Source organism: Callithrix jacchus, chromosome 14 (assembly GCF_049354715.1).
Source record: "Callithrix jacchus isolate 240 chromosome 14, calJac240_pri, whole genome shotgun sequence".
In the NCBI taxonomy this organism is placed as follows: domain Eukaryota; kingdom Metazoa; phylum Chordata; class Mammalia; order Primates; family Cebidae; genus Callithrix; species Callithrix jacchus.
Window position 1 is genome coordinate 91,506,714 of NC_133515.1, and position 27,066 is coordinate 91,533,779.

Sequence of the window (27,066 nt, forward strand, 5' to 3'; positions counted from 1 at the left end):
TGTTATCATTTCCTCATATCTTTTTTCAAGGTTCTTAGTTTCTTTGCACTGATTTAAAACATGTTCTTTTAGCTCCCAAAGTTTCTCATTATCCACCTTCTGAAGTCTAATTCCGTCATTTCGTCACAGTCATTCTCCATCCAGCTTTGTTCCCTTGCTGGTGAGGAGTTTTGGTCCTTTCTAGGCAGCGAGGTGTTCTGGTTTTGGGTGTTTTCCTCCTTTTTGCGCTGGTTTCTTCCCATCTTTGTGGATTTATCCACCTGTCGTCTGTGTAGTTGCTGCCTTTTCGATTGGGTCTCTGAGTAGACACCCAGATTGTTGATGATGAAGTATTTCTGTTACTTGGTTTTCCTTCTACCAGTCTAGCTCCTTCGCTGTACAACTGCTAAGGTCCACTCCAGGCCCTGCTTGTCTGGGGTGCACCTATAGCAGCTGCGGAACAGTGAGGGATGCTACCAGTTTCTTTTTCTGCTATCTTTGTCCCAGAATGATGCCTGCCAAATGTCAGTCTTTTGGATATAGAGGCGTCAGGGAGCTGCTTGAGGAGACAGTCTGTACTTTGTAGGAGCTCAAGTGCTGAGCTGTGAGCTCTGTTGTTCATTTAGGGCTGTTAGGCTGAAAAAAACCCTTTTTTTCTCAGATGCTCTGTCTCGAGGGGGGGTTGGGGCTTTCCTTGTGAGTGTCTGCCTCGCTGTCCTGCCCAGCTAGGAGGCAGTCTAGTCACTATTTGCCTGCCGAGGCTCCGCCCTGCTGGTGTGAGGTTCGCCCTGTTCCTGCAGGCTCTGCCCTTCTGCTGCGGTCTCCACCCTGTTGCCACAGGCTACGCCCTGCAGCGGAGTCTCTCTGTTGTACCAGGTTGCCTCGGCAACGGCAGGCTGCGTCAGCAATGGGCATGTACCTCAGTAGGGGCTGATTGCCTCAGTAATGGCAGACGCCCCCCCTCCCCCACGGAGCTGCGCTTTAAAAAAACCTCCTCACCTGGAGCGTTTGGAATCACCGTTTTGTTTGTCGCACTGCGCTACCCCAAACGCTATGTCCCTGGGATTTCCTGGGCTGGCTCACTGTCCAAGTCCCGTTCAGTCTCAAGTTCAGCCCTCTCAGGTCTCAGTTTGCCAGTTCAACAGGGCACCTGTAACAGTGCGCTTTTGTATGGAGCGCTGTGGAGCGCCTCTGTGCTCCGGTGCGGGCCGGAGCCACACCGGCTGCCATCTACACCAGCCAAGACCTCTGCCTGGCGTCCCACGTCTCTTTTATACCTGGGAATTTCCCCGTTCTGTGGGCAACTAAGATCCATCTGGAAATGCATCCCTGACTCACCCTCTCTGCGTATCCAGCAAGAGCTTCAATACTGGGTTGTTCTCACAATGCCATCTTGAGTCCTCCCCCGCTTTTTAGAATTTTCAATTTTCCTCTGATGCTCTGGAATTTCACAGACCTGTCTATGTGTGTGTCTAGATGTTACACTTTCCTTGGGCCTCTCTACTCTGGAAAATCATGTCCTTTTATTCTGAGACATTTTCTTGAGTTATTTTCCACTTCTAGAACAACTATTATTCAGATCGTGGTCCTTCTACACTATTCTGTTATTCCTTTCTAATTTTCACTTTGGTATTTCGTTTTTAAGAGCCATTTGGTGTTCTCTTGATTTTTTAAGTAACATTTTGTTTTTGTTTCATGGGTGCTCATCTCTCTGAGGGTATTCATGGTATTTTTTCTCTGTTTTTCTTTTCCTTGCAGTCTCTTTTTCTTCCAAGTTACTTTTCCATTTTCTTTTGGTTTCTGTTTAGTATTACAAGTTATTTTTAAATATTTGATAATGCTTTGCTATCTGCTCCTATGGAGAGTATGGGACTAAAAAGCTGCTTTCAGAAGGCAAAAATCTCCAGATAGGAGAGTAGCAGAGTCTTCTCTGGGAAATAAAACCAGCCCAAGAGAAGAATGCTGAAGATAGTCACATTGGGGGTGGGGGTGGGGTTCCTTTATGGAACTGTTTGGCCAGAGTTGTATAGATGAGAAATACTTAATGCAAAGTTGAATAAATATTGGCTAATAGTATTCTCTGTTTTAAGACATGACTCTGAAACTTGTAGTTTGCTTGATTATCGTAATAGAAGCCTCTCAGTGGGAATGCTTAGTGTTGTATTATTTTTACAAATGATTTTGAGATGTTTGAATATTTACATGTGATCCTTTCGTTCTCTCCCACCTTTGCCCTCCTACCCTGATTTTCCTTCCATTAGATCAGTGTATTAGATAGAAGAACTCAGAAGGAATTAAAGAGTTTTTTGGAAGATTTTGCACAGATGGTCCCCTCCTCCCCTATAGGAGCAAGAATTATCTTCAAAGTGCTTGGAGGTGACAGAGTCAGGCTTTCACCTTTCCTTGACTTAATGCCAGCTGTTTTCCTGACAGCACCTCTTGTTCCAGAAACAAATGATTGGTCTGTGTAGGACCACTTGGGTCATAAGACATCCTGATTTTCCTACTGAAATTTCTCCTTCTTACTGGAATTCTGGTTGTCAAGAATCTTTTCAAGTTAGTATTTTGATTAACAGATGAAGCATAGCTTCAGGGAAAGAAAGTCTGTGCTAGCTAATCCTTTTCTTCTCCTCCCTGATGAGCTTCAAGCCATGAAAGGTGAATGAAGGTGAGACTAGAGGAAAAAGAGATGAATAAAATGAAAAATAAAAGTTTAATGTTTTTCTTGCATTTGTGATATCTTTTATAAGTTGAACAAAAAGTTATCCAGGCCTTTTTCGTACTACTCATCTGCTGATGATGTGGAAGTTATTAGTGACCATCCCATTCAGCTGTTCATCACAACAATGCTTTTAATATGACATAGCATCATAGATTAATTGTTAGTAAGTTGCTAAGTAAGTATTGAATTTATAGGGCCAACATTTTTATGAGTTGTAATGGCTTAAAGAGTTAGAGATCAAAAAGTCAGTTTGGAAAACTGAGTAGACCAATTTAGAATCAAGGGTAAATACAAGGGAATATGGTGGAAGACAGTGTTGTATAGATAATTTTGGGTCTTGTTATGGAGGACAAGCATAAAGATATTTGTTGTGTATCGTGTGACAATCAATGTTTTTGAGCAGCACCGTGACATAGTGAAAATAGAATTTTAGATATATTAATTTGGCAGTAATTTATGAAATGGAAAGCAACAACTTCCATTCAACCAGGTATAGTAACTACCTGCCATGTGCCAAGTATGATAGACACTGAAGTTCCAAGCTAAGTAAAACACAGTATCTGCCCTTGGAAATCACTGTTCAGTAAAAGACATATTAAGAAAAATTAAAAATAAATTTGGTTAAATACAATGATGATGGTTTAGTTGAGGGACTGTGGGATTATAGAGCAGAGGAACTGTTAGGGTTTGGGTCTGTGTCCCCAATCAAATCTCATGTCGAATTATAATCCCCAGTGTTAGAGGAAGGGCCTGGTCGGAGGTGACTGGAACATGGAGGCTGACTTCCCCCTTGCTGCTCTCATGAGAGTGAATGAATTCTCATAAGATCTGGTTGTTTAATAGTGTGCAGCACCTCCTACTTCTCTCTCTCTTCTTCCTTCTCTGGCCACATAAGACATGCCTCCTACCCCTTCTTCTTTGCCATGATTATAAGTTTCTTGAGGCCTCTCCAGCCATGCTTCCTGTATAGCTTACAGAACTGTGAGTCAATCAAACCTCTTTTCTTTATAAATTACCCAGTATTGTCTGGGTGTAATGTCCCATGCATGTAATCCCAGCACTTTGGGAGGCCGAGGTGGGTGGATCACTTAAGGTCAGGAGTTCAAGACCAGCCTTGCCAACATGGTGAAACCCCATCTCTAATAAAAAATACCAAAAAAATTAGCTGGGTGTGTTGATGTATGCCTGTAGTCCCAGCCACTCGGGAGACTGAAGCAGGAGAATCACTTGAAACTGGGAGGTGGTGGTTGCAGTGAGTTAAGATCATGCCACTGCAGTCCAGCCTGGGTGACAATGAGACTGCATCTCAAAAATAAATAAATAAGTTACCCAGTATTAGGTAGTTCTTTTATAGGAATGTGAGAACAGACTAATACAGGTACTTACCCCAACCTAGTAATCCATGGAAGGCTTTTTCCCCCACTGTGAATAAGTTAACATCATCTCAAAAAATGAAAGAATGCAGTAAAAATCGGAAAAACACTCCAGGCAGGGGAAAGAGTATAAAGGCTTAGAAACAGGGAAACAAGTTTAGGCAACTATGGGTAGTTCTAGTTTACTTTAGAATAAAGCAAAGTGAGGAAGAAAATAGCATTAGAGGTCAATAAAGACTTTATATATTGTTCTTGTATTTCAGGTGAGAGATGCTACAGGCCTGGACTGGGGAAGGTATAGTAGGGATGGTGAGAAATAGATTATTTCTAGGAAATTTTAGAGGTAGGATCAGTAGGACACAGCAATCAGATGTTGGGGATGAGGATAAAGAAGGGGCTTGGAATTGCTTATAGGTTTCTGCCTGGGTGGTCAGATGTTAACTGTAAATGAATGAGGGAGGACCCAATCTGTAGTGAATACAGTATTGGGCATTTTGGCAACCAGGCGCAGGAGACATTTGGATAAATATATGTAAAGCTTGAGAGGGTTCAGAACTGGAGACTTTTAAAATTAGCTACCTATAAATGGTTGTTCAAACCATGCATGTGAATCAGATCACTTAGGCAGTTTTTGAAGTGAAATGAAAATGGCAAATAGAGAAACAGCAAAGTTTAAGGAGCAGGTAGAGGATGTCTAAAAATCGAGACTAATCATACCTTCTCAAAAGCGGGACAGCCAAAAGAGAGGGGTCACAGAACTCGAGGAAATAATTTTGTGTTCAAAATGGACAACGGTATCAAATGCTTCGGTGCAGGTCAGTAAGATATTATAGGTACTCAAATGCTGCCAAGAGATGTGGTAACTGGGTGATCTTTGTTGCTTTGAAATAAAAGGGAAGGAGTGAGAACCTAACTAGACAGGGACACAGGGTTGGGGAAAGGATTTGATAAAAGTGAAAAAACTGAGCATGTTCATACACTGAGAATGGAGTTGGTAGGGGTGGTGAAAATAATGATTTCACTAACACTTATTGAAAGTGTGCAGGCCTTCTTCAAAGGACTTTGCGTCTGTTAACTCCTTTAATTTTGACATCAGCCCTACGAATTAGATACAATTATTATGACCCTTCTGCTAATGAGGAGAGCTGGTCGCAGAGAGATTTTTACTTGCTGAAGATGAGACAGATAGTTAAATATCATAACCAGGATTTGAACCCTGGGATTCTGACAAAAGAGCCTAGTTATTTGTCACTGTTCTATATTGCCTCAATAGAAAGATGGAAATTGAAGATGGGAAAGAGGAGTGATATTAATGGGTCAAGATTCCAAAAGAGACAAGGAGTGTTGTTCTTGAATAAGAAAGAGTATTTTATTCCAGAAGACCAGAAACTAGGAGTACGGATAGAGATGGTAAGTTTGGGGGTAGGGTGGGACAGTGTGAAGTTTAGGAAATTAATATCTAATAACATCAATTTTTTCCATCAAGCATTTATTGAATTAACACCTTTTCATTATAAAACATAACACATATATGGAAAACTGCTTGAAACAAATGTATAGGTTAATCATGAATTTATAAGATGCAACAACCACTATTCAGGTATAGAAATAACACTGTTAGACAGTCCAGAAGTTCTGCGTGTCCTCCATTCCATTTGAAATCTTTTCCCCCCAAATGTAACCACTATCCTAACATTGGTGGTAATGACTTTTTTGCTTTTCTTACAGTTTTATCACCTGTGCGCATTTCTAATCACCACATTTGAGTTTTTTTCTCCTTTGTTTTTTAAATCTCTTATCTACAGATTCCTCCTCAATCTTTCCTTTTTCTTTGCCATTAATTTGTTGAAGAAACCTGGTTTTGAGCTGTTGAATTTCCCGCAGTGTGGATGTTGCCAGTTGAATCCCTATGGTGAGGCTGTATTCATTTCTCTTCTCTATTTCTCATAAATTGGTACTTGGGTCTAGAGTTGTGCTGTTCAGTATGATAGCTGTTGAGCACTTAAAATGTGGCTAGTACAAATTGAGATGTGCTGTGTCAAAATGCACACTAATTTTGAAGATTTATTACAAAAAATATAAAATATCTTATTAATAGTTACCTCTTCCCCACCAAGTGATAGTCTTGCTTTGTCACCCAGATTGGAGTGGAGCTGTACAATCATAGCTCACTGTAACCTCAAACTCCTGGGCTCACATGATTTTCCTGCCTCAGCCTACCGAGTAGCTGGGACTAAAGGCACATGTCACCAATGCCCAGCTAATTTTTTTTTTTTTCATAGAGGTAGGGTCGTATATTACCCAAGCTGGTCTTGAACTTCTGGCCTCAAGCCCAAAGTGTTTGAGCCCAAAAGGATTATATGCATGAAACATTCCACCCTGCCCTTAATAGTTTCTTTATTGACTGCATTGAAATAATATTTTGGATATAGTGGGTTACATTAAATTTATTAAAAATAATTTCCACCTTGTTATTTTTACTATTGATAATCCAGCTACTGTAAGATTTAAATATATGTGTGGCTGGCATTTTATTTCTATTGGACAGCACTGATCTAGAGACTTGATTCATGGTTTTATCTATTATTGCTTTTTGTAAGACTACTTAATGTCTGGTTTTCCTCCTAATTGTGATGTCATCAGTGACTGACACTTGATGCTTAAATTCAGTAGAGGCTGCAAAATGGTGAGTTCTAAGGTAATCTCATTCCTTATTTATGAGTGGAAAATGCTATAAAGAGAAATATTTCATTGTCTACTATCTGGTTATAATAGTGCAAGTCAAATAGAAAAGGTAGGATTAGTGATAGATTCTTTCCCTTTTTTAACCAGTTTTCAGTGAATTTAATGAATTATTTCCCTACCAATCCAAAGGTGACGAGTTAGTTTCTTTGGTATCATTATGAATTCATAGACTTAAATATATTTAATGTATTTCAATGCATCACTATTATGATGCTTAATACTGCTAAAATGATCCCATTTTTGACCTGTCAGAATCTTTTCAAATTTCCTTCTGAGTCCTAGTGACACAACTTTGTAAGCTTTTAATCTGTTTTATCTGTAGTGATATCCCCTCTTTTGTTCCTGATATTGGCAATTTGTATCTTCTCTCTCTTTTTTTTTTCTTGACCAGTCTCTGTCTCTTTTTATTCATCTTTTCAAAAAAAAAAAAACTAGTTTTTGGTTTCATGGATGTTTTTTGATATTTTTTCTTTCATTTTCTGATTTCTACACTTCTGCTTGTTTTGTGCTTAGATTCCTAAGCTGAAAGATTAGATTATTGGTGTGAGACCTTTCTTCTTTTCTAATATAAACATTTAATGTTGAAAATTTCTAAGCACTGCTTTAGCTGTATCCCACACATTTTGACATGTATTTTCATTTTCATTCAGTCCAGAATATATTCTACTTTCCTTTGAGGTTTCTTCTTTGACCCTTAAATAATTTAGATGTGTATTATTTAATTTTTAAATAGTTGGGATTTCTCAGATTTTGTGTTACTGATTCCTCATTTACTTACGTGATAGTCAAATAATATTCTATGTATTATTTTAATTCATTTAAATTTATTCTGGTTTGTTTTGTTACCCAGAATGCAGTCTATCTTGGTGAATGTTTTATGTTCACCTGAAAAAAAAAAAAACAGTGTATTCTGTTGTCATTGGGTGGAGTGTTCTATTAGCAGTAGTTCTATCACATTGGCTGCTCATGTTGTTCAGGTCTTTCATACCCTTGCTGATTTTCTGTCTACTTATACCAGTTACTGAGAGAGGAGTATTGAAATCTCCAAGTATAATTGTGGATTTGTCTGTTTCTTTTTTTAGTTCTATCAGTTTTTGCTTCCTATATCTTGAAGCTGTATTGTTAGTTGTATCGCATTTGGGATTGTTATGAGTTCTTAGTGAATTGAACATTTTATCATCATGTAATATTCTTCTTTATCCCTGGTAATTGTCCTTGTTCAGATTCTACTTTGTCTGTTACTAATATGGGTACTTCATTTTTTTTAAACAACAAACATTTGGATGATATAGCTTTTCCCATCATTTTACTCTTTTCCCCTCTAGACTTTCATCTTTCCACATATGTGTCAAAAGTCAAAATTACAACAAATTTAGTGTAAATACTTAATTTGCTTTTATTGGCAATTCTAGAATGATGCAACATCTTATCCCATAAAACAGTATGGATATTCCAATGAATTGTGCAGAGGAGGCTGGCTTTACAAGCAGAAAAGGGCTGCAGAAAGCAGAAGTTGAACAAAAGGGGATTGATTAGCATTAGTTCAGACAACTTTCTTACAGGGTTAAAACAGAGGGGACTTCTTTATGCTAGTTCAGATAAGCTGAGGCCCCTTCTGATTAGTTGCTGTGAATCTCCTATTTCCTTTTGTTTTAACTGGCTCATTTCAAAGTTCAGTGTGATTACCTTGCACTTAGTATGAGTAATTCCATTCTTGTTTGGTCTGATTGCTTAGTCCAAAACAATAGCCTCCCACAAAATTGGTTTAGCATATTTAATTTCTGATATGGTTTGGATTTGTGTCCCCACCCAAATCTCACATTGAATTGTAATCCCCAGTGTTGGAGGAGGGACCTCGTGGGAGGTGATTGGGTCATGGGGACAGATTTCCCCAATGCTGTTCTTGTGATAGTGAGTTCTCACAATATTTGGCTGTTTAAAAGTGTGTAGCACCTCCTCTTGCTTTCTCTTCCTTTTGTTCCTGCCATGTAAGACATGCCTGCTTCCCCTTCACCTTCTGCCATGATTGTAAGTTTCCTGAGGCCTCCCCAGCCATGCCTGCAGAACCGTGAGCCAATCAAACCTCTTTTATTTATAAATTACCCAGTTTCAGGTCTTGTTTCGTTTGTTTTTTTGAGACAGAGACTTGCTCTGTCGCTTAGGCCGGAGTGCAGTCACGCAATCTCAGCTCACTGCAACCTCCACCTCCCAGGTTCAAGCAATTCTCCTGCCTCAGCCTCTCAAGTAATAAAGACTACAGGCATGTGCCACCATGCCTGGCTAATCTTTTGTATTTTTAGTGGAGACAGGGTTTCACCATGTTAGCCAGGATGGTCTTGATCACCTGACCTCGTGATTCTCCTGCCTCAGCCTCCCAAAGTGCTGGGATTACAGGCACGAGCCACTGCGCCTGGCCTCAGCTATTTCTTTATAGCAGTGCGAGAACAAACTAATTCAATTTCCTTCTTCAACAAGGAGAAATATGTCTCTTATTATCCTTCATATATATTTTGGAATTTTTTTAAATCCACAAATACATATGAAGTAGCTAAATAAAAATTAACCCATATCACCAAAACAAACAAACAAACAAATAAAAAACAACCCCTACTAACTAGAGTTCAAAATTTGATTATAGTGTTTTTGGTCTTTAGTCTGAGGACATATAGTGTAAATATTGTTTTCAAAAGTTACTTGGCTTAATCTCCCTCTCCACCATCATTTACTCTAATTCTGTTATTCTTTGAGACAAAATTTAGTTTATTTTGGTTTTAGTTCATGTTAGGTTTTAAGGTTCCTCTTATATTGGTTGATTTTTTTTATATTATGTAAAATATTAACATAGTCACAAAAGTTGTAACTATGCCAACAAGTTGGATCCAGAGAAGTGTCAATGTCCCAACCCCTCTACCATGTACCAGTCTCATTAGCTTATCTACCTGGTGTTTCTTTTGCTAAAATAAACAAGTACTGTACATGTATATTTTATTTCCCCTCTTTGCTTATACAAAAGGGAACTATTATCCAGGTACTCCTTTGCATAGTTTCAAAAAAGCTTTTAATAGACCTTTTTTTAAAGCAGTTTTAGATTTACAGAAAAATTGAACATAATGTACTGAAAGTTCCCTTACATCTCTTGTCCCCTGGGCTGCCCCTCACCCTATTTCCCCTATTATTAACATCTTGCATTAGTGTCATGCATTTGTTATAATTTATAAGCAAATATTCATTATTACCTAAGGCTCATAGTTTGCATTAGGGCTTCCTCTGTGTTACACATTCTATGGGCTTTGACAAATGTTTAATACCATGTATCCATTACTGCCGTATCATTCAGAATAGTTTTGCTACCCTAAAAAATCCCTTGTGTTCCACCTATTCATTCCTCCCTTCCTGCCCCTGACAATCACTAATATTTTTCCTTCTGTCCTCCCTCCCGCCCTGTTTCCCTCCTTCCCTCCTTTCTTCCCCTCACCTCCCCTCCCCTCTTCTTCTCTCCCCTCCCCTCCCTTTCCCTCCTCTTCCTTTGTTCTCTTTTTTATTTTATTTTATTTTTTTGGTTGAGACAGGATCTCACTCTGTCACCTAGGCTGGAATGCAGTGGCACAATCACAGCTCGCTACAGTCTTGACTTCCTGGCCTCAGGTGATCCTTCCACCTCAGGCCCCTGGGTAGCTGGGACTATATACAGGCACATGCCACCATGCCTGGCTAATTTTTTGTACTTTTTGTAGAGATGGGGTTTTGCCATGTCACCCACGCTTGTCTCAAACTCCTGGGCTCAAGTGATCCTCCCACCTTGGCCTCCCAAAGTGATGAGATTACAGAGGTAAGCCACTGTACCTGGCTATTTGCCCATTTTTAAATCAGATGGTGTTTTTCTTTTTTTTCCTGTTGTTTCAGTTCTTTGTATATTCTAGGTATTAATTCCCTGTCAGATGAGTAGTTTGCAAAGCCTATAAGGTTTATTCTAAGAAATATGCTGTTAGTCTAATGGAGATTTCCTTATATGTGACTGTGCAGTTTTCTCTTGCTGCTTTAAAAATTTTTTTCTTCATCTTTAACTTTTGTTAATTTTATTATAATGTGTCTTGAAGAAGACCTGTTTGGGTTGAATCTGTTTGGGGTCCTTTGGGCTTCCTGGGCCTAGATGTCCATCTTTCCATCTTTCTCCCAAAACTTGGGAAGTGTTCTGCTATTATTTCATTAAATACATTTTACTCAACTTTTCCCTTTTCATCTCCTGGAATGCCCATAATATGAATATTTGTTTGCTTAATGATGTCCTATAAATCGTGTAGGCTTTCTTCATTCTTTTTTGTTCTTTATTATTATTATTTTTGTCTGTGTTATTTCTAAAGATCTGTCTTCAAGTTCAGAAATTCTTCTGTTTTGTCTAGTTTGTTGTTAAAGCCCTCAGTTGTATTTTTTCATTCACTAAGCTCTTCAGTTCAAGGATTTCTGTTTGGTTCTTTATGTTAACTACCTCTTTATTAAACTTCTCATTCAAATAATGAGTTGTTTTTCTGATTTTGTTATCTATCTTTATTTTCTTGTATCTCACTGAGTTTCCTTAAGATTATTATTTTGAATTCTTTTTCTGGCATTTCATATATTTCCTTATAACTGGGGTCTGTTCCTATAGAATTATTGTTTTCTTTGGAGGTTACACGTATTCTTATATTTTTATGGTTGATGTGCCATTATGCTGATTTCTGTGGATCTGGTAGAAAAGTTGCCTGTTCCAATTTTATGGAGTAGGTTTCATAGGGAAAGATTATTCACATGAATGGGTCTTGGGGTATCAGTTTGGTGGGGGTCATTTGCTTTGGTTCTAGGTAGACACAGTAGTGTAGTCCCCATATAGTATCTTCAGCTGCAGTCCACACTAGTGTTTGCAAATTTCTCAGTGGCCTAGGCTGAGAGTTTGTGGCAACAATGGCCCGGCCTTGCCAGGGATGGGCTCACCAGCCTGTTTCTCAGATTGAGGGTGTATGTGTGCACATGGTGGGTCAGCCAGCTTGGGGTCTGGCTCACTGAGGTTGGGGGCACAGGGCTGTTACTTTGTCCAGGAGCATGGGTTGCCTGGCCAGCCTGGGGGCAAGCCCATAAGCTGTTTTTCAGGCTTGAGGCACAGCTGCATGACTGCTCAGTTGGTCTGGAGACATGTCTGCTGAGCGTGGGTCATGGGACTGTTTCTCTGACTTAGAGTTGGGCATATAGCTACTTGGTTGGCCTGGAGTATGTCTACTGGGTGGTGGTCCAGAGGGCTACTTCTCAGGTCTAGGATCTGGTAGGATATGGTTGCACAGCTACTTGGCTGACCTGGGGGTATGTCTGCCTTAGGCAGCTCATGGGGCTGTTTCTCAGGCCTGGGATGTAGGCACTCAGCTATTCAGCTGGCCTGGGGATGCATCCATAGGGGGTGACCCACTGGGCTGTTTCTTAGGCCAGGGACATTGGTGCACAGCTACTTGGCTGGCCTTGGAGCTTAACCTCAGTCCCGGGTATGGGCACATAGCTGCTCAGATGGGATGGGGTCATTTTTGCCAGGGGCAGCCCATAGAGCTGCTTCTCATGATCTGATTCTGGGCATAGGTTCATTAGGTGGGTCAGGGACTTGTCTGCCTGGGGTGGGGCACCTCAGGGCTATTACGTAGGCCCTGGGTACAGGCATATAGCTGCTCTGCTGTCCTAGAAGTGTGTCAGTTGCTTGGAGGCTTGAGGGGCAGGACATGTAGCAGTTTGGCTGGCTCAAGAGTATGTTCACCCTGGGCAGGACTCCCACACTGTTCCTCTGGCCGGAAGTGAGGGTGGTGGGAGTCGGTTTCCTATTGTGCAGGACCAGTGTCACAGCTGATGCTGGGGCTTTATGCTGCTGGAATGTGGTGTTCAGCCACCAGTGTGGGATTGGTGGAATTGATGGAGCCCTGGTGCTGGAGAGGTGCAGTGGCTACTGGCCTGCAGATGAGGGTGCACTTCAGAGGTGGCTCTGGTCTCAAGACGGTAGAGTGCTGCAACAGCTTGGCTCACAGTGGGTAGGGGAATGGAGTGTGCACTTTGTGTTCATAATCTGGGGCAATGCAGCTGGATGAATTCGCAGCAGCTCTCCAAACTGGGAGACCGTGGGATTCTCTTGTTGTAAGGACTGTAGACATCAGCAGTGACAGTGGGGTTGATGGAGATCTTCTGCTTACCTGTTCCCTGTGATGGGAAGTCCCTCATGACTCTAGGCAGATCTGATTTGGGCAGGGGAGACAGGGCTGCAGACACTGGGTGCCTCCACACTGCCCTTCTGACTCTTTTTTTTTAAGACTGAGTCTCACTCTGTCGCCTAGGCTGGAGTGTAGTGGCATGATCTCTTGCAGAAATTTTGCAACCTCTGTCTCCTGGGTTCAAGTCATTCTCCTGAGTAGCTGGGATTACAGACATGCGCCATCATGCCCAGCTAATTTTTGCATTTTTAGTAGAGATGGGGTTTTACCATGTTGGCCCAGCTGGTCTAAAACTCCTGACCTCAACTGATCCACCGGCCTCAGTCTCCCAAAGTGCTGGGATTACGGGTGTGAGCCACCACACCCGGTCTGCCCTTCAGACTTTTGATCACAGGTAGGTCTGCACTCCCATGCTGTACTCCAGCACCCTCCCTTTGACACTCTAGTCAAGTCTTAGCTGTTTATTTGTTGCTTTTGCTGTTTCTTTTTTTTTTTTTTTTTGAGACGGAGTTTCACTCTTGTTACCCAGGCTGGAGTGCAATGGCGCGATCTCGGCTCACCGCAACCTCCGCCTCCTGGGTTCAGGCAATTCTCCTGCCTCAGTCTCCTGAGTAGCTGGGATTACAGGCATGTGCCACCATGCCCAGCTAATTTTTTGTATTTTTAGTAGAGACGGGGTTTCACCATGTTGACCAGGATGTCTCGATCTCTTGACCTGGTGATCCACCCGCCTCGGCCTCCCAAAGCTTTTGCTGTTTCTTATGGGAAGAATGAATGCCAGGTATCTCTAGTTAGTTATCTTACTCCTGAGGTTAGAGGGTTTTTTTGCTGCTAGGTCACTGCCTCCTTTCTGGCTTTTGGTGGCACCTTAAGCCCAGGTTTACCTTAGCACTTGTAAGTGATTGGAGAGCTGCCCTTACAAATGAGGGAGGTCCCAGAGGGGATATCCAGGCTGTGTAGGAAGGTTGCCTAAGGACTCGTGTCCAGGAGACATGTAGGATGAACCTCCCACAGCATGGTGCTGTTCAACAGCCATTTGCGTTGGTGTCTTGTTTGGCAGAGTTATAGAGCAAAGTTTCCAGGGCTGGGGATGTCCTGCCTTCTCACTTTGTCTCTGCAAGTCCTCAAGGATATTTCTCCCTTTATGCACTTGTGATGCTTTCCGTGGGTTAAGGTAAGGACAGGGCTCCTGCCAGGAACCCAGAATGATGGGGAACCTGGTTGTCCGCCTTACTCTCACTTTTCCCAGTGTAGAAACAGTGAGTTGGGGAGAAGTTTTCCTTGTGCTTGGTGCCAGGCAGAATGGAGAAAAGGGTGTCATGGATGTGGAAATCCTATTCTCTTACCATCTGCTTGGTGTTTTTTCACTTCTCTGCAGCCCTGGGAACTGTCTCATTTTCATATATGAGTTCTGGGATATTTTTGGTGATGGTCTTGGCACTGTATATTTGTTTTTGGTTTTCTGGATGGAGTGGGGGAAGTGAAGCAAGCTTGCTTCTACGCTGCCATTTTGGAGCTGAGAATTTCTTTTAAAGTTTTTAATTATTTCAGCATCTGAGCAGTCTTGTGGTTGGCTTTGTTGATTGCTTTTCCTCTTGAGAGTTGTTTAATGTATTCCTAGTTCCTTGTATGTCAAGTGGTTTTGGATTGTGTCCTGGACATTTTGAATATTCTTTATGCTGTTCTGGGCCCTGTTATACTCTTAAGGAGAAGACTGACCTTTTTTGTTTTAGCAGACAGTCAACCCAGCTAAGTTCAGGCCAAAAGTCCTGGCTTAGTTCCTGTGGGCTCTGTTCCCATTGTCAGTTAGTTTCCAAAGCTCTGGAGTACCTTTCTGTTGTATCTCTGTGTTAGACTGAAAAATGGCTCCTCAAGGATGTCCATCGCCGAATCCTCAGAACCTGTGAATATGTTCTCTTATGTGGTAAAGGGGACTTTGCAGGTGTGATAAAGGATCTTGAGATGAGATGGGAGATTATTGTGGATCAGTGTGTGGGCCCGATGTAATCCCAAGGATCCTCCTAGGAGAGAGACAGGAGAATCAGGAAAAGGAGATGTGATGGCCAAAGCAGAGGTTCGTGATGTTTGAAGATGGAATAAGGGACCAGAAGCCATGGAGTGCAGGTGACCGCTGGAAGTCAGAAAAGGCAAGGAAGTGAATTCTTCCCTAGAGCCTCCAGAACACAGGTCTGCTGACACCTTGGTTTTAGCTCCTAAGACCCATTTTAGGACTTCTGACTTCCCAAATCATAAGATAATAAATTTATTGTCTTAAAGCCACTAAGATTGCAGTGATTCTTTATGACAACCCTGGGAAACTAATACAGTTCTCCATGTGCACCACCCAGGGGCAAGCCTAAGAACCTGGTCGTGGTCTGCATCATAGTTCAGATCTCACAGCCTTTCCTCTCTTGATCCTGGTCAGTTCTATATGTGTGTAGCTCAGGATTTTGTGCAATAATTGAAAGGACCCTTTTCTCCAGCTCCTTACTCTCTGCGATCTTCCCCCGACTCTCAGGCTCCTTCCCTGGTAGTCTGGCCAGTGAGACAAGAACCCTTAGGGATACTTTTGATATCATGGCCACTGCTGCCGTGAGGAGGCTAATGCTTTCCTAGGGCTCACCTGGGTCTGGATAGTCTAATGAGAGGGTTTTTCTTCTGGGATTGTGGCTTCCCTAGAGAATAAACTAGGAGATAAGGGGTAAAAAGCAAACCTAGGAAAGCCACCATCATGTGGGTCATTCTTTGACTTCATTTTACTACCCAGTTTGCTGGCTTTTTTTCTTTTTTAAATTTCTCAGAGCCTGTTAATAATTGTTTTCTGTCTCCTCTTCAAGATGTTTGGCTGTTACCAATGGGAAAGATGCAGTAGAGTATACCTACACCATCTTAACCAGAACTGGAAGTTTCTTCACTTCTTTGTTACTTAAAAAAATTTTCTGCTCTTCTTTTCCCCTTCTATTTGTCTTAAGGCATTATTTGTTTTGTATTCACTGTTATGTCCTTTCTAGTTTAGCCTACATTCCTAAAATAAAATTTTGCTAATTCTCCCTGAGTTATTTTACTTCATTTGTAAGTTTTTGTAATTCGGGGTTATGTTGTTCATTCATTTCCTGTATTATTGTCATGTGGCCTTTTGCTTGTGTTGAGATATCAGGTTCTCATTTTCTTTTGTCAGCGTGTCTTTCTGCAGTGCTTTTATTGCCTGTGGGGTAGTCTTCTCCTTTTGAAGTTTTTTTCTTATAATATATTTATATAGTATTTCTTCTCAATCCTTTTGTTGCTTATTTTTACATGGAATTATGTTTCTTGAACTTTTAGAAGGAAGCCTAGATTTCATGGCTCTGGAGCTCTCTCTCCTGTTATTTTTGTGAAATGTTGAAATACATGGCTGCTGACTTTCTAAAATCTCCTCACTTTTCTCCCCTCACCTCCTTCTATCTGGACCTCTTTTTTATTTGTTTCTTTTGTCCCCATGCTGTTCAATTCCGATTCTTTCCCTGGTAGTTTTTTCTTAATCTGGGCTCTGTCCTGGAAGAGGGCTTGGGCTAATTAGTTTTGAGGATTTACAAGGCTCATCCTTGCCATGGAACCCTTGCATTCACCTGAAAGCTGGAGGCGCAAAGCTATTCTCACTGCCTGCTGCTCTTCTCAGCGTGGCCCCTGCACATGTCCGTGAATCCCTGTGGGTTCTCAGTTCCGCTCCCTGCCAGTTGCTTTCCTCTCCTTTCTTCCTCACACAGGTGTACCACAGAGTCTCATAGGTATTGGTGGTGTGTCCCTCCTCACTTGAGATTTGGAGTTCCAGGGAGTCTTTACTATTTAATTTTGTTTTCGGTGTTGTCCATGATTCTTTTGATTTTTCATCCTGGTTTCTCTATTTTTAATGGGGAATTCTGGAAGATTTAAAACACTGGGTGACCACTGCCTCCATCTTCCTAAGTGATCTTGTGAAAGGCATGCTCTTCTGCCAAGCACACGTTCTAGTTAAGAAACTCATGGGAGAGAAGTGAAGATTTAGCACAGTCACTGAAGGAAATAGGAAAGAGCTATCTGACAGTAAGGTGAGGGCATGGTTGGGGGTGGGGGCCGTGTATTCGTAGTGGCACCAGCAGCACTCTCTGTGAACGTGGGCTTTCACTCTGCTTGCAGCTGTCACCCCAAAGGAAACATCAGAGGAGGCTGATAGTTGAATTAAGTTAGGATTGCAGTTTTGTCTTGTTTATCCAATAGAAGGACTACAATGTTAGGAAAGTCAGATCATTTGGGGGAGAAGAATTCCATTCTCGGGAAGTAAAACCAGGTGGGGCTGCTAAATTGGGAGGCAATGGAAAGGATCAAGAAACTGAATGTCTCTAAGGAAAGTAAAGAGCGAATGTAGTAGTAGACCATGTGAATGTGCCAGATGGAGGCTTGCCAGAGATTTCGGGGGTAGAGCAGATCCAGGTAACAATAACACATTAGGTGCAGGCTAATATACCTGATCTCTATAAATTATTAGATGCTCTGGAATTTCCAATTTCTCAACAAATGGTAAATAAGTAAACCTTGCTGTATATCATCACAGCAGTTTAAGAGCCATGAAGAAGATCATAGGCTCAAGAAATTTTGGAAGTATTCCTAAAAACACATAAATAGCCCTAGTCATGTGTCTGTGGGTATCTACATAGAGCACAGAGCTTTTCTAACATTCTCATTGTGGCAACAAAGCAAAGTTAATTTTGATATGAGATAATAGTCTTTCTAAACATTGTGTATGATTACTCTTTGCTTATAGCTGAACATTTCTTGAGAAAGTGCTGGAAATTAATTACAAATTTCTATTTTAGCATTTTAATGAGTGCAAAGTATTTTAACAAGACTTTGCAAACAGAGCATCTTTTTAGAAAGAAATGTGAAAATCCACAGTAACATTATACTTAGTATGTTACTGAATTCATAAAGGCTATTTGTGGTGGGGAGTCTCAACTTGTGTCACATATTTAATGGAAACATCAGTAAGCTGTCAGCTCTGTAGTTTATCATACTTCAATAAAGAAATTTAACAGATTATGTTTGAAATGGAGCAAAGAAAGGAGTAATTGTCTATCACACTGTAAAAAATCAGTTAGAGATCTTTGGAATGTCTCTTTACACTAATTTCCACGTTGCTTGAACTTCGGTATTTAATCACAGAAACAGAAAAGCAACCCTACGTTCTCAAGCTCTTATGGCTAGAATCGGATGCAACTTTGGCTCTCTATAAATACCAATGTTAATCTAAATATGAATATTAAAAAGAATATTTTTATGCTTTACTATATTTTAATGATGATACTAGAGTTAATGTGAAAGTTTTCAATTTTTAAATATAGGTGGGACAAATGACTAACTTCTCTATTCTTGGCTGCAGGTGACTTAAAAAGGTTGTCATGTTGTTCAAAATTAAAGTATAAAATGTCCAAGAGCCTTTTCCAGAAGTTGTCAGGTCACACTTTTGCAGCTGTCATTGGATATGTGGGTTGGGTGTTTTAGTTTATATGTAGAGCAGTTATTGTAGGTGTGTTCATTGGAATTTTTTCAATTAAAATATTACAGAATGAGTAGAGAGAGACTAAAGTTTCTGGACAGATGATTCCTATGAAACATTTTGCTGCATTCAGAAAAGGATTTTATCAACTTCAGAGAATATCAATCTTGTTTCTTCTGCTACCGTATAAGAATATATCTATTTTTATTTTCTTTTTTTTTTGAGACAGAGTCTTACTCTGTCACTCAGGCTGGAGTGCAGTGGTGTGATCTTAGCTCACTGCAGCCTCTGCCTCCTGGGCTCAAGTAATTCTCCTGCTTCAGCCTCCTGAGTAGCTGGGATTACAAGCATGTACCACCATGCCTGGCTAATTTTTGTATTTTTAGTAAAGACGGGGTTTCACCATGTTGGCCAAGCTGGTCTTGAATTCCTGACCTTAAGTGATTCACCTGCCTTGACCTCCCAAAGTTCTGGGATTACAGGTATGAGTCACTGTGCCCAGCCCCTATATCTATTTTTCTTCAGACATATTTTGAGAATTCTAGATTAGAATTTGCTTCTGAGTCTTCACAAAATTACAATTACTTTCTGTTGTGCTGCTTTCAGAAATGAGGGCAGAATGTGTTGACTTCAGAATTCCGTGTGATTATTTGACCTTGTGTCATAATTTAAAACAGAAAAAACTTGGGATTGGGGGTAATGGCCGTTGGGAAAAGTCTGCCTTTTGTATCCAGTTTAGTAAAGTTAGAGTGAATGTTAGTCTGTTTTTGATTCTAAGAAATCTGTAGTAAGGAAACCTATTTAACCTTGATAAACCCAGCATTTTCCAAATTTATTTAATCTCAAAACCTTATATATTACTGTTCATAGAAGCACTATTAATAATAACCTAAATGTGGAAGTAACCCAAATGTCCAATAACTAATGAATGGATAAATAAAATGTACTCATTTTTGTATATATCCATTGTATGTATCTGTATAATGCCATAGTATTGGGCCATAAAAAAATGAAGTACTGACATATGCTCCAGCATGGATGAACCTTGAGAACACGTTAAGTGAAAGAAGCCAGAAAGACAAGGCTACCATATCATATGATTTCATTTTTATGAAACATTCACAATAGTCACTCCACAGAGAAAAAGTAGATTAGTGGTTGCCAGGGATTAGGGGTGGGGGAGAATGGGGAGTGTGCTAATGGGTACAGGTTTCTTTTTGGGGTGATGAAAGTGCTCTGCAATTAGTGGTTATTGTTGCTGGACTCATGAATATGCTGAAAAACCACTTTAAAAGGGTGAAGTGTATGGTATGTGAATTATATGTCAATAAAGCTGTTATTTAAAAACTCCATAGAAAAGGGGCTACAGCAACAATTAGGGCAAGAATGATAAGCGTTTAAAAAATAGGGCAGTGGTGATAGGGACTGGAGAATTTAGGGGGTGAACTGAAGAGCCTCAATGGCTGGTTTGTACTGACAGGAATGTAAAATCCCTGGGCTGACACCCTAAGGAGACAGTGCTCCTGGGTCCTCTGGTGCACAGGTTTGCACTTGAGCCGTGGCCAGCTTCACTGAGAATGAAGGAATTCTGTACATATAGTGAATGAAAACCCTTTAAAACCACCAATGGCACAAACTGCCATTACCTGTGCACCCCCCTAATACTTCTTCAGTCATCTGTAGACTGCAGGGCTGGCTACAGGAGCACCCTTGCTTATACCTTTACATGTGCTGCCGCTAATGGAGTTGGGGTGATCTGGCTGGTGCTGTGCACCAGGGCAAGGCGGCCCACAGTGGGAGGTAGAGAAGGCAGTCTTACTGACCTAGTATGAGCCACTCAAAGACTGTCCTCATTTTCTAGGAGGAAACACACCCAAATGACCTGCATATGTTTCAGAGTGGGCGGCAGAGTGCTTGCATGGCAAGTTTGGATGGTGAACACACATACTTGGAGTTTTATTTTTTTCTGTAAAGAGATCCACGGACTTCCTCTTTGTGTCTACACCAAACAGCACCTCTCAGTCTTCTTTTTACCATCATGTGAGAACAGCAGGCATCTTGAGGTTGAGTCCTTGTGTTATTCAGCTTCTTGACCCAGCTGGGAAAACTTTTTGTAACCTCGGGTGCCAAGGTCATGATATTCCCTTTGGGGCCGAGGCTGATGTGGTCAGTGCTTATGCTGTTCTCCCCTCTCCTCTGCTCTCCCAGTCCAGGCTTGTGGTTCAACAAGAATGTGAGGAGCTCCTTGAGAGTCCATGACACAGTGCAGGCTCACAGCAGAACTTTCTAATGAGGTGACAGTGGATGGTCTGACGTCTCAGTGAGTGGACTCTTTCCTTACCCCAGTCCCAGGTTTTCTGTTTAAAGCCAAAGCCTTCATTATGTTGTTGAGACTCTTACCAGGTGTTTTAAAAACTACTTTTACAGAGAACTGTTTCTAACAGAGCTGAATGTCTGTCCCATCCACAGAGATCTCTGTTTTCTTATTATGGATTTTTGAGGGAGGCTGGGGAGGAGGATTCTGCCTTAAAGACTCCAGGCAGACTTGAAGGACTGTGTAGCGTGAGCTCCCAGCGTGTTACTGAGCTGGGTTTGGGTGCTAAGATGCTGTAAACCTGCTCTCTTCTTAAGGACTCAGGGCAACGCAGCCTCACCCCTGCAATGCGGATAACCGTCCTGTGCAGGACTGTAAGGAGCACTTGGGCATGGCCTAACTATAACTGGGCAAACCACTTTTCTGAGACTGTTTCCTCTTCTTAAAGGAGAAAATGAGGCCCTGTGCCTTTTAGGGTAGTTGAGAGGATAAAATGAGTTAATGTGTATAATTATGCTATCTACATACATGAAGGTTCAATTAGAGGAGACATGCACAGGGATCTTAATAACCCATTCCAGAGTTTAGCACGAATGCATGGCAGTGTATTTTTTTATTTGTAATTCTCTTTGTTACTTGATAGTGAACTCTCTCTAACGTCTCCACTGTTTATAGTACCCAAAATAGGAAATGGTCTTTACAAAAGAGAATTTCTCAGACTGAAATTCTGGGGAAAGGGCCAAGCACGGTGGCTCATGTCTGTAATCCCAGCACTTTGGGAGGCTGAGGTAGGAGGATCACCTGAGATTCAGAGTTTGAGACCAGCCTGGCCAACATGGCGAAACCCTGTCTCTACTAAAAATACAAAAATTAGCCAGATGTGATGGTGGGCACCTATAATCCCAGCACTTGGGAGGCTCAGGCAGGAGAATCACTTGAACCCGGGAGGTAGAGGTTGCAGTGAGCCGAGATCATGCCATTGTATTCCAGCCTGGGTGACAGAGCGAGACTCCATCTCCAAAAAAAAAAAAAAAAAAAAGTAAATTCTGGGGAAAGATTCTCTGTCCCTCACTAATATTTATATCTTTATTATAAAAATAATGTTGTTACAGAAATTCTGGACAAGAGAGAAGAAAAATTGCCCACAGTTCCATGAGTACAACTAAGAGGTTTTTTTTTTCTGACTGCAAATCTGGTCATTAAAAATGTATGCATCTTACCTATCTTTAGATGTATATCTTCTATATCTTTATATACATATATGCCATGCCCACAATAATATAAAAATAGCCACCATTTCCCCTGTTCCATGTTGCTGCATGTCTGTAGTGTTAGTTGTCTCACAGAACTGTGAAGACCTCGTGCTGCTAGTCCGTAGCGTAGTTGTTGGACGCGTTGTTTGTGTCAGCAAACGTGAGCAAGTTATTACGGTGGTTCCTGAGCATCTGCAGGGGATTGGTTCCTGGAACCCCAGGGAAACCAAAACCATGGGTGCTGAAATCCCTGATATTAAATGGGATAGTAATATTTGCATATAATCTCTGTACTGCCTCTGGTGTACTTTCAGTCATCTCTAGATTACTTATAATGTCTAACACAATGTAAAGGTGATGTCGATGGCTGTTACACTGTCTTGTTTTTTCACTTGTATTATTCTGTATTGGTTTTTTTGCCCCCATTTTTTTCCATGCACGGTTGGTTGAATCTGGATGGGGAAACTGTGGATGTGGAGGGCAGCTGTGTTTGACTTTTCTAACAGTTTTATGATTTCCTCAGGGATGCTCAGAGTGGATTCACCAGGTCAGGTGTGAATACTCCTGTGGCTCTCGATACCCGGCCTCACTGCTCTCTAAAAGCACTGTTTGGTTGACAGGACCCTTCACTGCTCATGAGGTTCATGGCTCCTCATGAGCACTTGGATTCCCTCTCCCCAGATTTTTCTTAGGTTTGGGGAGCTAATTTAGTAGCTAAAAGACGTTCCTACCTCACCGTTGCGATTTTCGCTAACTGCCGTTGTTGAGTTTGTTGTTGTATGTTTACTGGCAACATTTCTTCTCGGTTGGGTCTGTTTAAGACCTATTCTCTTTAACTGTTGGGATCACTTAACATTTTCTTATTGAATTACATGAGTTCTTTAATAAAGATATAAATCCTTTGTCATATGGACTGCAAATATTTTTCCTGACTGTTCTCTTATTTTGGCTATGGGGTTTTTTTTTTTTTTTTTTTTTTTAATCCTACATGTGTAATGTGAAGCATCTCCTGTTTGTGGCTGTCACAGTGAACTTTCTCACTATTCATGTCAGCTCTGACAGTTGCACCTGGACCCTCCCCTTCATCACATAGACTCCTGATATAGTGGACACACGTGTCTTCTATGGAAAAATGCAATTTATTCAGTCCTCAGGATTAAGTCTGAAATACACAGACTCTTCATAGACCCAGAGAGTGTGTTTCTCTTGATTTGGGAAATGAGGTGGACAGGAAAGGAGTTAACAGAATGTTTTTGTTGATTTTTATCTCAAGTTATTTTAGCTCTTCATGACTGGTGTACTCTAGACATTCTCCATCCTTTAGGACTGAAGGTATCACTGCAAATATTTATTTGACAAGAGTATGGTCCACTCATCATAAAGCCTCGGCCAGGTTCTCTGAACATCTCCCTCTCTCACCTACCCTGACCACTGCCTTCTGATTTTTTTTTGGCAAGAAGACCCTTAGTCTTGGTGAGATTTGTAGATTAATGGTATGGGCTCTTCACATGAATGACAAAGCTGGCCAATCTGCCTTCTGTGAATCTGTGAAATCTAAACTTCTTTCCCTACCAGAGGACAGGCACTCCCATCTGGCACTCTACCTTTTCACCCCGGGGAGCTTGGCATGTGAGTCCTTAGCATAGCAAGGTAGGTCTATACAGCAGCCTAGAGGCAGCCCCAGCCATGACTGAAAAAGCATGTGAGGCCCCCCCGACTGGATTTTAGGATAGGATAGAAATTACCCTGTACTCTTCTTCCTGGAGAAAGTGTGTTGTGTCTCTTATTAGGCTCATGAGCTGGACTTGCCATGTGGCTCTGGCACTGTCAAAAAGAAGTGGGTCCCTGGTACGGGAGTGACACCAGTGGGAAGCTGACAGGTCTGAAGCTTTCAGTTGCACATGTGTAATAAGAAGAGCACTTCAATGAAAGGAAGAGCCTTAGAGTCAGTGCCAGGGTGCTTGCAAGTCCCTCTCATCTTTGACCTTCAATTGTCTTTTCTTCTTGGCTTCTTTTCCAACTCTGTACCTCCCCTCACTATGGAGTCCCATCCTTTCTAATCATCGAGATGTGCACTGAAGTCTACATAAGAGACCCCAGACAGCTGATGTGTGAGGGGTAGCCCAGGTTTTGCATCCCTGTGGCAGGATGATGACACACAAAGACATTACATTGGCTTCCAAGTCTAGATCTATAAATATATTTATTATAATATAACAAGAACTTAACAATAAACATATACTATGTACAATACCATTACAGAGAACCCTGTTTTATATCATTCACAGAAATCGCCAGTTTTGCTCCAGTGTGATAGATGAGGAGAGAAACGGAATTTCAATGTCATCTGTGTTGAGTCTCGCTGACCACTAGAACCTCCTTTGGAGGCAGACGCACACCAATGCTAACATTAGCCCTGCCCCAGGCAGTTAGGAATTTGTGCTCCAGTCCTTGGGTTCACACTTGCACCCTGTTTGACATAAATACTTTAAATGACATACAATGTATGTAGTTTTGTGCTTATTACTTTTTAAAATAATAAATAATATTAAAAACTGCATAACGAAGCTCGGTATCTTGTCCAAGTGGGAGCCACACTTGTAGAGCTAGAAGTTGATGCCCGACGTTAGAACTGGAATTTTGTGTCATCAAATGCTGAAAGATGGAAAGCACGTCCTGTCTTTTTCTCTTATAAATGGTTGTTATCATGAAATGATGGCAAGTTGACTTCCCAGATATAAAAGTGTTAAATGTATATTTGGTACCAACTTCGACTCAACAGCGCAGTGGCGGCGGCGGTGGCGGCAGCATTCTTCCTGCCCTGGAATGGAAACTGTTTACCGTGTGAGGTTTGAGGGGCTAAGGACTAGCGGGAGGGCCTTTCCCTTTTGAGCCACGGTGTGACCTCCCTCCTGGCTTCCTTTTTCTCAGGTTCATATGTGACAAGAAGAGTGGTTCTGCTCATGCCCTCAGGCCTTGGCTGTCATGGCTCGACTAAGAAGGCTGTCCCCATCCTGAGAGCTCTTGCGGCAGGTGCCTTAATATATAGCTATGAATATCAAAAATAGTCTCCTGTGCTTTATAGATGCTTATTCTCCCTCCTTCCCTTCCCACTGGCCTGGGTCCTCAGCTTGACCTCATGGAGGGAGCTGGGCCGGTGTCCAGAGCCAGAACTGGGCTCCTTCTAGAACAGACTCTTCTTCCTTGGGTAATGCCTCCACGAGGCATGGCTTTCATGGGGCTGTCTGGGAGTTACTTTTTCTAAAAATAAAATGGGGGCATCGCCCACCCCAGGAGAGATCCTCTATTCTGCACATAGAAAAATGAGAGCAAATGCCCCCCTCTGGCACTACCTACAAAGAGCTTTGGGAATTCCCACATTATCCCTCTTGTGGCCTCCTCCTCCTCTTAGTACTTAAAAATAGCCTTTTTGTTTATCAAGAAAATGCCTCAGAAATCTAAATAATTCATATTGGGTAAGAGAAAGCTAGCGCAATCACTTTGTCCTTCTCCAGCAAAAACACAGTAGAAAAACCTGTGAAGGACGGACAGCTGTGCCTGCTCCCCGGCTGTCCTGCGGCTGCCACCCCTTGCTCAGCGTGGGCAGCTGGGCTTCTCTTCCGCCCCAGTGGGGACCAGCAGCCTCCTAGGCCTTGTGATGCACAGTATTGTCCCTTGTTTTCTGTCGGCCACTGAAAGTGTAGATTGGTTAAAAAACAAAAGTAGGAATCAAAGTGATAAGGACACTTTGATCTTATTCCAAGAGAGCCTGATGCCTAATGTTGTCATAAGATAACAGATCTATGGTTGTTTAGGGATCAAGCTTGCTCTGCAGGAAGGAAAAAAACAGCTTCTCTCTCCCAGTTGAAAAATACGTGAAACTCTATTGCACCTGGCAGAGCGAGCACCCCCGTTCAGAGAGAATGCCTGCACAGGAGGCAGCCGGCCTGGCGGTGGGGTCGTGGTTCCTGTTGCTCTGAGTGCGGTGCCACTGTTTCACCCACAGGCGAGGATGATTTCCTACATTCAATGTAGAGCATATTCAACATGTTGAACGCAGTGAGTTCCTTGATTGTGTTTTGTTGGCTTCTTGTTGGTGTCGCTGGAAAATTATCATTGTGTGGCACTTGCCTCACCAGACTTGACCACAGTCTTGTTGTGGGCTTTCCGTTGACGTCAGCCGCTTTGGATGTATTTCTTGATCACGACACAGCCGTGTCTGAACACGGGGCAGGGCATGTGGGGGAGGAGGGTCCATGTGTTGGTTGTGGGCTCGTAGGCTTCCATGTTGCCCAGCGCAGGCCCCTCACTGCTGACAATGCCTCCAGTTGCATAAATCTTGCCATCAAGCACCACGGCACTGTTGGGGGAAAGCGGGGACAGAATTAGGCATTTTACTTCCAACCTGGTCCTGGAGATAGGTTCTCAACGTCGTGTCCTGTGGTTGGCTGCCTGTACCTTTTGCAAAAGTCATCTGGGATCTTGCTGCCCTTCTTTGCCCTCTGACTTGGGCTGGCATAAGAAAAACTCGAGCCAGTCAGGATGCAGTGCTATGCCACCCTGCGAGCAGCAGAAGGCACTCCCTCCCCGCCTCACCAGAGTGACTAACAATGGCTATGAGAGGAAAGATCTCTGTGCGGGCACTCAGCTCAGGTCACTGAGGCTTTCTGGAGACTCTTGTTGTGTGGCACACGCAGCCTTCCTATGGCTCAAATCAAACTGGGAACATGACTCACAAGAATGACAGGAGATAATAATAAGGAGCTCAAGTGGAATTGAACGTCAGCCACTGGACTGGGAGCTCCACCTGCCAAGGTGCTCCTGTGTGACCTGGTGCTGCTGCCCACCCAGGATTGCAAGGCTGGGCATGCTCTGCAGGGTGACTGATGGTTGTGCCTGGACCCTTCCCTATGTGACATTCACTGGCTTGGTCCTGTTGTCTCAGTCACTTCCTCT

At 42.1% G+C, this 27,066-nt stretch overlaps 1 protein-coding gene across 6 annotated transcripts in view; it reads right to left on the reverse strand.

The window, feature by feature from the left end:
* Window positions 1-24,298: 24,298 nt before the first annotated feature.
* The window catches only part of KLHL29 (kelch like family member 29), a 316,146-nt gene continuing 313,378 nt past the window's right edge, over window positions 24,299-27,066 (reverse strand). For all 6 annotated transcript variants that reach the window (XM_078349878.1, XM_035273092.3, XM_078349879.1 and 3 more), the window contains one exon: window positions 24,299-26,470. In XM_078349878.1, coding sequence (XP_078206004.1) covers window positions 26,287-26,470 — 184 coding nt within the window. In that variant the 3' untranslated portion in view covers window positions 24,299-26,286. The remainder of the gene's footprint in view (window positions 26,471-27,066) is intronic.